The sequence below is a fragment of the Lampris incognitus genome, chromosome 2 (genome assembly GCF_029633865.1).
Source record: "Lampris incognitus isolate fLamInc1 chromosome 2, fLamInc1.hap2, whole genome shotgun sequence".
Classification (NCBI taxonomy): domain Eukaryota; kingdom Metazoa; phylum Chordata; class Actinopteri; order Lampriformes; family Lampridae; genus Lampris; species Lampris incognitus.
This window is the reverse complement of record NC_079212.1, coordinates 2,634,698-2,647,842: the sequence shown is the minus strand read 5'-3', so window position 1 is coordinate 2,647,842 and position 13,145 is coordinate 2,634,698. Positions and strand designations below refer to the sequence as shown.

Below are 13,145 nucleotides of genomic sequence, written 5' to 3'. Positions count from 1 at the left end.
CTGTCAGTCTACAACAGGTATCAGCCATCTTCACAGTCTCATGAGTGTGTTTACTGTCAGGGTACAACAGGTACCAGACATCTTTACAGTCTCATGAGTGTGTTTACTGTCAGGGTACAACAGGTATCAGCCATCTTCACAGTCTCATGAGTGTGTTTACTGTCAGGGTACAACAGGTATCAGCCATCTTCACAGTCTCATGAGTGTGTTTACTGTCAGTCTACAACAGGTATCAGCCATCTTCACAGTCTCATGAGTGTGTTTACTGTCAGTCTACAACAGGTACCAGACATCTTTACAGTCTCATGAGTGTGTTTACTGTCAGGGTACAACAGGTACCAGACATCTTTACAGTCTCATGAGTGTGTTTACTGTCAGGGTACAACAGGTATCAGCCATCTTCACAGTCTCATGAGTGTGTTTACTGTCAGGGTACAACAGGTATCAGCCATCTCCACAGTCTCATGAGTGTGTTTACTGTCAGGGTACAACAGGTACCAGCCATCTTCACAGTCTCATGAGTGTGTTTACTGTCAGTCTACAACAGGTATCAGCCATCTTCACAGTCTCATGAGTGTGTTTACTGTCAGTCTACAACAGGTACCAGCCATCTTCACAGTCTCATGAGTGTGTTTACCGTCAGTGTACAACAGGTACCAGCCATCTTCACAGTCTCATGAGTGTGTTTACTGTCAGTCTACAACAGGTATCAGCCATCTTCACAGTCTCATGAGTGTGTTTACTGTCAGTCTACAACAGGTACCAGCCATCTTCACAGTCTCATGAGTGTGTTTACTGTCAGGGTACAACAGGTACCAGCCATCTTCACAGTCTCATGAGTGTGTTTACTGTCAGTCTACAACAGGTATCAGCCATCTTCACAGTCTCATGAGTGTGTTTACTGTCAGGGTACAACAGGTACCAGCCATCTTTACAGTCTCATGAGTGTGTTTACTGACAGTCTACAACAGGTACCAGCCATCTTCACAGTCTCATGAGTGTGTTTACTGTCAGGGTACAACAGGTATCAGCCATCTTCACAGTCTCATGAGTGTGTTTACTGTCAGGGTACAACAGGTATCAGCCATCTTCACAGTCTCATGAGTGTGTTTACTGTCAGGGTACAACAGGTATCAGCCATCTTCACAGTCTCATGAGTGTGTTTACTGTCAGGGTACAACAGGTATCAGCCATCTTCACAGTCTCATGAGTGTGTTTACTGTCAGTCTACAACAGGTATCAGCCATCTTCACAGTCTCATGAGTGTGTTTACTGTCAGTCTACAACAGGTACCAGCCATCTTCACAGTCTCATGAGTGTGTTTACTGTCAGTCTACAACAGGTATCAGCCATCTCCACAGTCTCATGAGTGTGTTTACTGTCAGTCTACAACAGGTACCAGCCATCTTCACAGTCTCATGAGTGTGTTTACTGTCAGTGTACAACAGGTATCAGCCATCTTCACAGTCTCATGAGTGTGTTTACTGTCAGGGTACAACAGGTATCAGCCATCTTTACAGTCTCATGAGTGTGTTTACTGTCAGTGTACAACAGGTATCAGCCATCTTCACAGTCTCATGAGTGTGTTTACTGTCAGTGTACAACAGGTATCAGCCATCTTCACAGTCTCATGAGTGTGTTTACTGTCAGGGTACAACAGGTACCAGCCATCTTCACAGTCTCATGAGTGTGTTTACTGTCAGTCTACAACAGGTATCAGCCATCTTCACAGTCTCATGAGTGTGTTTACTGTCAGGGTACAACAGGTATCAGCCATCTTCACAGTCTCATGAGTGTGTTTACTGTCAGGGTACAACAGGTATCAGCCATCTTCACAGTCTCATGAGTGTGTTTACTGTCAGGGTACAACAGGTATCAGCCATCTTCACAGTCTCATGAGTGTGTTTACTGTCAGGGTACAACAGGTATCAGACATCTTCACAGTCTCATGAGTGTGTTTACTGTCAGGGTACAACAGGTTAATGGACGATATTAAGGAAGCCTTTTGAAAATCACTTTCAACATAAATCTTAGTTTATGAGACATCCCCACTAACACAACTCAAGACTAACACAACTCAACACTAACATAACTCAACAATAACATAACTAAATACCAACATAACTCAAGTCTAACACAACTCAACACTAACTTAACTCAATAACATAACTCAGGTCTAACATAACTCAACATTAACACAACTCAACACTAACATACCTCAACACTAACACAACTCAACACTAACATAACTCAACACTAACACAACTCAATAACATAACTCAGCTCTAACATAACTAAACATTAACATAACTCAACACTAACACAACTCACCACTAACACAACTCAACACTAACATACCTCAACACTAACACAACTCAATAACATTACTCAGCTCTAACATAACTCAACACTAACACAACTCAACACTAACATACCTCAACACTAACATACCTCACCACTAACACAACTCAACACTAACATACCTCACCACTAACACAACTCAACACTAACATACCTCAACGCTAACATACCTCACCACTAACACAACTCAACACTAACATAACTCAACACTAACATACCTCACCACTAACACAACTCAACACTAACACAACTCAACACTAACATACCTCACCACTAACACAACTCAACACTAACATACCTCACCACTAACACAACTCAACACTAACACAACTCAACACTAACATAACTCAACACTAACATACCTCAACACTAACATAACTCAACACTAACATACCTCACCACTAACACAACTCAACACTAACATACCTCACCACTAACACAACTCAACACTAACATACCTCAACACTAACATAACTCAACACTAACATACCTCACCACTAACACAACTCAACACTAACATACCTCACCACTAACACAACTCAACACTAACATAACTCAACACTAACATACCTCACCACTAACACAACTCAACACTAACACAACTCAACACTAACATAACTCAACACTAACATACCTCATCACTCCTGGGTTATGTTGTTCTGTGATATTTAGGCAACGTGGTTTATATGACAACTGTCCAGGGTGTCTCCCCGCCTGTCACCCAATGACTGCTGGGATAGACTCCAGCATCCCGCGACCCTGAGAGCAGGATACGTAGTTTGGATAATGGATGGATGGATGAATGAATGGACAGATGGATGGATGGATGGATGGATGGATGGATGAATGAATGAATGAATGAATGAATGGACAGATGGATGGATGAATGGATGAATGAATGAATGAATGGATGGATGGATGGATGGACAGATGGGTGGATGGATGGATGGATGGATAAATGAATGAATGGACAGATGGATGGATGGATGGATGGATGGATGGATGAATGAATGAATGGATGGATGGATGATGGATGGGTTTAATGAGAATGTGATTTTAAAGAAACAAATCAGACGGATGTCAACAACTGAACCACCATTCACACCATGTCAGTAGTTCGATAGTTCATCTGCCTGGACGACCTGAGAAACACACCCCCACAAGCTGACAAACATCTCCTCAGACCAGGTCCCCCCGCTTCACCCACACACCCCCACAAGCTGACAAACATCTCCTCAGACCAGGTCCCCCCGCTTCACCCACACACCCCCACAAGCTGACAAACATCTCCTCAGACCAGGTCCCCCCGCTTCACCCACACACCCCCACAAGCTGACAAACATCTCCTCAGACCAGGTCCCCCCGCTTCACCCACACACCCCCACAAGCTGACAAACATCTCCTCAGACCAGGTCCCCCCGCTTCACCCACACACCCCCACAAGCTGACAAACATCTCCTCAGACCAGGTCCCCCCGCTTCACCCACACACCCCCACAAGCTGACAAACATCTCCTCAGACCAGGTCCCCCCACTTCACCCACACACCCCCACAAGCTGACAAACATCTCCTCATACCAGGTCCCCCCGCTTCACCCACACACCCCCACAAGCTGACAAACATCTCCTCAAACCAGGTCCCCCCGCTTCACCCACACAAGCTGACAAACATCTCCTCAGACCAGGTCCCCCCGCTTCACCCACACACCCCCACAAGCTGACAAACATCTCCTCAAACCAGGTCCCCCCGCTTCACCCACACACCCCCACAAGCTGACAAACATCTCCTCAAACCAGGTCCCCCCGCTTCACCCACACACCCCCACAAGCTGACAAACATCTCCTCAAACCAGGTCCCCCCGCTTCACCCACACACCCCCACAAGCTGACAAACATCTCCTCAGACCAGGTCCCCCCGCTTCACCCACACACCCCCACAAGCTGACAAACATCTCCTCAAACCAGGTCCCCCCGCTTCACCCACACACCCCCACAAGCTGACAAACATCTCCTCAGACCAGGTCCCCCCGCTTCACCCACACACCCCCACAAGCTGACAAACATCTCCTCAAACCAGGTCCCCCCGCTTCACCCACACACCCCCACAAGCTGACAAACATCTCCTCAAACCAGGTCCCCCCGCTTCACCCACACACCCCCACAAGCTGACAAACATCTCCTCAAACCAGGTCCCCCCGCTTCACCCACACACCCCCACAAGCTGACAAACATCTCCTCAAACCAGGTCCCCCCGCTTCACCCACACACCCCCACAAGCTGACAAACATCTCCTCAAACCAGGTCCCCCCGCTTCACCCACACACCCCCACAAGCTGACAAACATCTCCTCAAACCAGGTCCCCCCGCTTCACCCACACACCCCCACAAGCTGACAAACATCTCCTCAAACCAGGTCCCCCCGCTTCACCCACACACCCCCACAAGCTGACAAACATCTCCTCAAACCAGGTCCCCCCGCTTCACCCACACACCCCCACAAGCTGACAAACATCTCCTCAAACCAGGTCCCCCCGCTTCACCCACACACCCCCACAAGCTGACAAACATCTCCTCAAACCAGGTCCCCCCACTTCACCCACACACCCCCACAAGCTGACAAACATCTCCTCAAACCAGGTCCCCCCGCTTCACCCACACACCCCCACAAGCTGACAAACATCTCCTCAAACCAGGTCCCCCCGCTTCACCCACACACCCCCACAAGCTGACAAACATCTCCTCAAACCAGGTCCCCCCGCTTCACCCACACACCCCCACAAGCTGACGAACATCTCCTCAAACCAGGTCCCCCCGCCTCACCCACACACCCCCACAAGCTGACAAACATCTCCTCAAACCAGGTCCCCCCGCTTCACCCACACACCCCCACAAGCTGACAAACATCTCCTCAGACCAGGTCCCCCCACTTCACCCACACACCCCCACAAGCTGACAAACATCTCCTCAGACCAGGTCCCCCCGCTTCACCCACACACCCCCACAAGCTGACAAACATCTCCTCAGACCAGGTCCCCCCGCTTCACCCACACACCCCCACAAGCTGACAAACATCTCCTCAGACCAGGTCCCCCCGCTTCACCCACACACCCCCACAAGCTGACAAACATCTCCTCAGACCAGGTCCCCCCGCTTCACCCACACACCCCCACAAGCTGACAAACATCTCCTCAGACCAGGTCCCCCCGCTTCACCCACACACCCCCACAAGCTGACAAACATCTCCTCAGACCAGGTCCCCCCACTTCACCCACACACCCCCACAAGCTGACAAACATCTCCTCATACCAGGTCCCCCCGCTTCACCCACACACCCCCACAAGCTGACAAACATCTCCTCAAACCAGGTCCCCCCGCTTCACCCACACAAGCTGACAAACATCTCCTCAGACCAGGTCCCCCCGCTTCACCCACACACCCCCACAAGCTGACAAACATCTCCTCAAACCAGGTCCCCCCGCTTCACCCACACACCCCCACAAGCTGACAAACATCTCCTCAAACCAGGTCCCCCCGCTTCACCCACACACCCCCACAAGCTGACAAACATCTCCTCAAACCAGGTCCCCCCGCTTCACCCACACACCCCCACAAGCTGACAAACATCTCCTCAAACCAGGTCCCCCCGCTTCACCCACACACCCCCACAAGCTGACAAACATCTCCTCAGACCAGGTCCCCCCGCTTCACCCACACACCCCCACAAGCTGACAAACATCTCCTCAAACCAGGTCCCCCCGCTTCACCCACACACCCCCACAAGCTGACAAACATCTCCTCAGACCAGGTCCCCCCGCTTCACCCACACACCCCCACAAGCTGACAAACATCTCCTCAAACCAGGTCCCCCCGCTTCACCCACACACCCCCACAAGCTGACAAACATCTCCTCAAACCAGGTCCCCCCGCTTCACCCACACACCCCCACAAGCTGACAAACATCTCCTCAAACCAGGTCCCCCCGCTTCACCCACACACCCCCACAAGCTGACAAACATCTCCTCAAACCAGGTCCCCCCGCTTCACCCACACACCCCCACAAGCTGACAAACATCTCCTCAAACCAGGTCCCCCCGCTTCACCCACACACCCCCACAAGCTGACAAACATCTCCTCAAACCAGGTCCCCCCGCTTCACCCACACACCCCCACAAGCTGACAAACATCTCCTCAAACCAGGTCCCCCCGCTTCACCCACACACCCCCACAAGCTGACAAACATCTCCTCAAACCAGGTCCCCCCGCTTCACCCACACACCCCCACAAGCTGACAAACATCTCCTCAAACCAGGTCCCCCCGCTTCACCCACACACCCCCACAAGCTGACAAACATCTCCTCAAACCAGGTCCCCCCACTTCACCCACACACCCCCACAAGCTGACAAACATCTCCTCAAACCAGGTCCCCCCGCTTCACCCACACAAGCTGACAAACATCTCCTCAAACCAGGTCCCCCCGCTTCACCCACACACCCCCACAAGCTGACGAACATCTCCTATGTGATATAAGTGGCGTGTTTGTGTGTGTGTGGTGTAGGTGGTGTGTGTGTGTGTGTGTGTGATATAAGTGGCGTGTGTGTGGTGTAGGTGGTGTGTGTGTGTGTGATATAAGTGGCGTGTGTGTGGTGTAGGTGGTGTGTGTGTGTGTGCGTGGTGTAGGTGGTGTGTGTGTGTGTGTGTGTGGGGGGGGGGATGTAAGTGGTGTGTGTGTGTGTGGTGTAGGTGGTGTGTGTGTGTGTGGTGTAGGTGGTGTGTGTGTGGTGTAGGTGGTGTGTGTGTGGTGTAGGTGGTGTGTGTGTGTGTGTGTGTGTGGTGTAGGTGGTGTGTGTGTGTGTGTGTGTAGGAGTACGTCCTGTGTAGTTCTACCTGGTGAGACAGTCTTGACTCTGATTGGATGAGGACAGGTGTTGAGGACTCCTCTGACATCGCCCAGGGTCATGCCTAATACGGGCGTTCCCCCAATTTCAAGGAGGACATCACCCACTGTGGGCCCACCCCCAGGGGCTGCTGTGACAAATGGGAACTCTCCATAGTCAGCCCCGCCTCCGATGGCCACGCCCAGCTCCCCTGAACTGCCGCCCAGGGGCACGAAACTCTCCTGCACCTGAAAGACAGACGGATAGATGATAGACAGATAGATAGATAGATAGATAGATAGATAGATAGATAGATAGATAGATAGATAGATAGATAGATAGATAGATAGATAGATAGATAGATAGATAGATAGATAGATAGATAGATAGATAGATAGATAGATAGATAGATAGATAGATAGATAGATAGAGAGAGAGAAAGATAGAGAGAGAGAGAGAGAGATGGATAGATAGACAGATAGATAGATACAGAGGTATCCTTTATGTATAAAATAGGTTAAAGAGGAAATGATTCTGAAAAATAAAAAATAAAATAAAAAAGGTAAATAAATTAAAAAGGTGAGCAACCATGAAGAGCTAAGCGCTCTAGTATTGAAATGAACAACAAAGAAACAACCATCCACTTCTGTCAAACATGAAATCAAACTTCTGAATAAGTTAAAATAAAACTTCTGAATAAGTTAAAATAAAATTTCTGAATAAGTTAAAATAAAACTTCTGAATAACACTTAAAATAAAACTTCTGAATAACAGTTAAAATAAAACTTCTGAACAAGTTAAAATAAAACTTCTGAATAACAGTTAAAATAAAACTTTTGAATAAGTTAAAATAAAACTTCTGAATAAGTTAAAATAAAACTTCTGAATAACAGTTAAAATAAAACTTCTGAACAAGTTAAAATAAAACTTCTGAATAAGTTAAAATAAAACTTCTGAATAACAGCTAAAATAAAACTTCTGAATAAGTTAAAATAAAACTTCTGAATAAGTTAAAATAAAACTTCTGAATAACCGTTAAAATAAAACTTCTGAACAAGTTAAAATAAAACTTCTGAATACGTCAAAATAAAACTTCTGAATAACAGTTAAAATAAAACTTCTGAATAACAGTTAAAATAAAACTTCTGAATAACAGTTAAAATAAAACTTCTGAATAAGTTAAAATAAAACTTCTGAATAAGTTAAAATAAAACTTCTGAATAACAGTTAAAATAAAACTTCTGAATAAGTTAAAATAAAACTTCTGAATAACATTAAAAAACAGTAATGATGAAAGTTTGTGAACAAAAGTTCCAAGTAATGTTTTAAGTGAAACATTTTGAATGAAAGTTTTCGGTGTCACCTTGGATCGCCAGTGCAGCTTCTTCACCGTCGCTCTAGACATGATGGCTCACCTGCAGACAGGAAGTACAGTCGACAGGGTTACCATGGCAACAACCGACGCAAATCTCATTGTTGCAACGTTTCTGACACACGGGAAATCGGAGTCAGTGTAAAATGATTTGAAAAAACGTCGTGAAGTGGGAGAAGATCAGACTTCAGAGTAGGTCGTGTGTACGGTTTCAGCACGTTCACAGGTGTAAACTACAACAACCCTTCCTAAAACCACCACGGGCGGTCAACATGACGGCCGGGTTTTAAACTCTATATTCTGTCAAAATAACTATACCCACCTGAGATATTAATGCACCACATGTGTTAGTGTGTCTGTTAGGAAACGACTGACACCAAAATTAACATTTCCATTCATCTCATCATCAGCCGCTCCTCCAGGGTGGGGTCGCGGTGGCAGCAAGCTAAGTAGGGCACTCCAGACCTCCCTCTCCCCAGCAACACCCTCCAGCTCCTCCTGGGAGACCCCAAGGCGTTCCCAGGCCAGATTGGACATGTAGTCCCTCCAGCGAGTTCTGGGTCTACCCCGGGGTCTCCTCCCAGTTGGCCGTGCCCGGTAAACCTCCAAAGGGAGGTACCCAGGAGGCATCCCAATCAGATGCCCGAACCACCTCAACTGGCTCCTTTTGATGCGAAGGAGCAGCGGCTCTACTCCGAGCTCCCTCCGGATGTCCGAGCTCCTCACCCTATCTCTAAGGCTGAGCCCAGACCCCCTACGGAGGAAACTCATTTCAGCCGCTTGTATCTGTGATCTCACCCTTTCAGTCACTACCCAAAGCTCATGACCATAGGTGAGGGTTGGAACGAAGACTGACTGGTAAACCGAGGGCTTTGCCCAAAAATTAACATTTTAACAACTATAATACTATTTTTAAATATATTTTTATTCAGATTTTGCGATAGTTACAGGTCATTACCAATATAACCCCACCCACCCTCTCCCACAACCTGCAACAGCAACAACATAAAATGTACAATACAATAAGACAAGAGCACAACAACAAAACAACAGTACATTGACAGTATGAGAGACAAATAAATAAAAAAAATAAAACCGGCAAGTTGGCAAACTGCTTGGACCACACGTAGTCAGCATGTAGTCAGCGACAGGTGACTACAGGCTATAGGACTATAGGAACACCTCACATTACGGCCCCTCATCCAAAGGAAGCCTCTGCAGGGCCTTAAAGAAAGATATAAAGGGTTGCCATCTTGTGGTGAATTTATCATTTGAACCCCCCAAAGAGTATTTCATTTTCTCCAACTTAAGAAGGAACATGACCTCTTTAAGCCAAGAGGAGAAGGAGGGAGGCAGTGCAGACTTCCAGTTCAGAAGAATTCTGCCACGGGCTGACGGGGTTGTGAAAGCGACAATGTCGGCTTGTTTACGATTTAATGAAAACAAATCGGTGGGGACGCCAGAGACAGCTATTAAGGGGCATGGTTGCAGGTCAGTTTCAAGGACATCAGAAAGAGTTTTAAAGACTGAATGCCAATAGGGTTGCAATTTGGGGCAGTGAACAAACATATGAGAGAGGTCACATGAGGAGGTGTGACACCTGCCACAATTGTCACTTACATTCAGATATATTTTGGATAGTCTGGATTTGGAGAATTGTACTCTTTGCAAAATGTTGAATTGTATAAGCCCGAGACAGGCACAGGAGGTGGTAGTTCACACCCTATCAATCAACTCATCCCACCATTCTTCATCCAATTCAACCCCAATTTCTTGTGCTGAAGCAGTCTTTGCCTTGTTCAAAGAACACATATCCAGTGACATGATAATTGAGTGGATATTGGAAAGCCCTGGGAGTGAAATTATAAGCTCGTCCCAGGCTTGTCTGGAGTGGAGAACAGGAAAATTAGGAAAACAGGAGGCGACATCATGCCCAACCTGGAAATAATGGAAAAGAGGAGATGGGGGTAGGGAGAACTTAGAGGCTAGGGTGGGGAAGCTAGCAAAAGTGTCATTAACAAATAGGTCTTTGAATGTCTTTAAATCTTTCTTTTCCCAAAGAGAGAATGTGTCATTCATCAAGGATGGGGAAAATAGGTGATTTCTATGGAAAGGGCCTTGAGGGGTGTAGAAAAAAATCTAAAGTGTCTGCGAAATAGGTACCAAATCTTCAGTGTGGAGAGTACTATAGGATTACTGATGAAATGAGAGGGAGCAAAGTAGAGCAGGGAGTGATGACGAAGTAAGATTGAGCCTCTAGGTGGCACCATGGGGTATCTGGCGCATGGAGCCAAAACGTTAATTTACTAATACATGCCGCCCAGTAATAGTAAAGAAAATTGGGTGGCGCAAGTCCCCCGCTTAACTTGCATCTGTGCAGTAAGGGTCTACTGACCCTGGGTGAACCACTGCCTCAGATGAACGTGGTGATGGCTTGGTTAAAATGCAACTTGACTGACTGATTTGAAGTGAACTAAAACAGGACTTGGATAAAAACATCAGGATGGATTGAAGTAAGTAAAGAAACTTAGGTAAGCTTTTCATTTTAACAGCACTGATCCTCCTACCTATAAGCGATAGTGGTAGGCAGTGGTGGGTGGCCAGTAGAGGGCGCCGGGGCGCCGCAGCCCTTCAAATATCGAGATGAAAATCTATTTACACATGTTAAATATAATTTAGTTGTATAATACAAATAATGATGAAATAAAAGTGTTGTCAGTCTGTGAGCGCCTGTCAGCAGCGTTAAATACTGGTTCAAATGGTATTTGGTTGCTTCCTGTCTGAATACATATACTTCCTGTCTGAATACATATACTTCCTGTCTGAATACATATACTTCCTGGCTGAGGGGCGCCGGCCAAACCATACCTTATGTAAGCCCTCGAACTTGTGGCGAGCAGGTGACCTGAGGCTGCTGTCTGATTGGTTTCTTCAGATTTTCCAGGGGGCGCAGTTCTGTGCCGCCCCAGACACTCCCACTTTTACTGGCAGCGATGTGGTATTGTTTTAATGTTTTCTGATCTAATGTGATTGGACAGTTCTCGTGGCTGCCATCATGTTCACACCCACCACCACGCCTCGTCTCGACTGTCAATCATCCACCGTCTACCAACGCTGATAACATCTACAGGCTACATGGTCCTTCTTAGTAACTCTGTGACTGTGTGGACATTAAAGCAGCTGTCGGGTGGGCTGCACCAAGGTACGTTGCGCCCCCCCCAACATGTTTAGCACCAGCCGCCACTGGTGTTGTGTCGCCTCTGAGAGCCAGGCTTCATGTGAGCGCCTCGCTTTGCTACTGGGAGATGTGGTCAGTTGCCTTTCCATAAAGGGGTTTAATGCGCATGTAGGAGGCATCGCGTTAAAAAACAGTTTATGGAAACGACACAATTCGACTTAACGTGGAGCGAATTGCTGTAATTCCCATCGAGGTCAGTAGCTCGCTTGAGCCGCTTTCAGCCTGGTTCCAAATTGAGTTAATTCGCAAAATGGCGCATGGGAACAGCTCTGCCGAGTTCACTCTGACGTAGCGACGGTTTACCTCAGGTGACCAGCTGTGTTTCCGTTGGGACCGGGGGTCGTCGGGGGTCGCCGAGGGCTTGGCAAGGGCTCGACGAATGGACCGATCATATTACTCAAACGTGGGCTTTGACATTCTGAAATGTTGGAGCCAAAGGGAGCCGTGAAACGTGTCCGCCATGGCCTCCCGCAACGGCTGTGTGCGCATGGGCAGTGGCGCCCGCCGCCTTCCGGTCGCTCTTGCTGCGCGCGTTCAAACCAGCGCATGTCTGGGTCTTCGCCTCCGGACAGCGTGACGCGTGGCCAATACTAGCCCACAGGAAACTAAGACAACAACTTGCCCACAGGAAACTAAGACAACAACTTGCCCACAGGAAACTAAGACAACAACTTGCCCACAGGAAACTAAGACAACAACTTGCCCACACGAAACTAAGACAACAACTTGCCCAGCCGAAACTAAAGACAACAACTTGCCCAGCCGAAACTAAAGACAACAACTTGCCCACAGGAAACTAAGACAACAACTTGCCCACAGGAAACTAAGACAACAACTTGCCCACAGGAAACTAAGACAACAACTTGCCCACAGGAAACTAAGACAACAACTTGCCCAACCGAAACTAAGACAACAACTTGCCCAGCCGAAACTAAGACTTTCCCAACCGAAACTAAGACAACAACTTGCCCAACCGAAACCAAGACAACAACTTGCCCACACGAAACTAAGACAACAACTTGCCCAGCCGAAACTAAGACTTTCCCAACCGAAACTAAGACAACAACTTGCCCAGCCGAAACTAAGACAACAACTTGCCCACACGAAACTAAGACAACAACTTGCCCAGCCGAAACTAAGACTTTCCCAACCGAAACTAAGACAACAACTTGCCCAGCCGAAACTAAGACAACAACTTGCCCAGCCGAAACTAAGACAACAACTTGCCCACACGAAACTAAGACAACAACTTGCCCAACCGAAACTAAGACAACAACTTGCCCAGCCGAAACTAAGACAA

General features: G+C 47.5%; 1 protein-coding gene across 1 annotated transcript in view; it reads right to left on the bottom strand.

The window, feature by feature from the left end:
• The window catches only part of magixa (MAGI family member, X-linked a), a 106,589-nt gene extending 97,934 nt beyond the window's left edge, over positions 1-8,655 (bottom strand). The window contains exons 1-2 of the mRNA XM_056274205.1: positions 8,599-8,655; positions 7,246-7,483 (exon numbers count right to left, since the gene is read on the bottom strand). Coding sequence (XP_056130180.1) covers positions 7,246-7,483; positions 8,599-8,640 — 280 coding nt within the window. The 5' untranslated portion in view covers positions 8,641-8,655. The remainder of the gene's footprint in view (positions 1-7,245; positions 7,484-8,598) is intronic.
• Between the last annotated feature and the right edge of the window lie 4,490 nt (positions 8,656-13,145).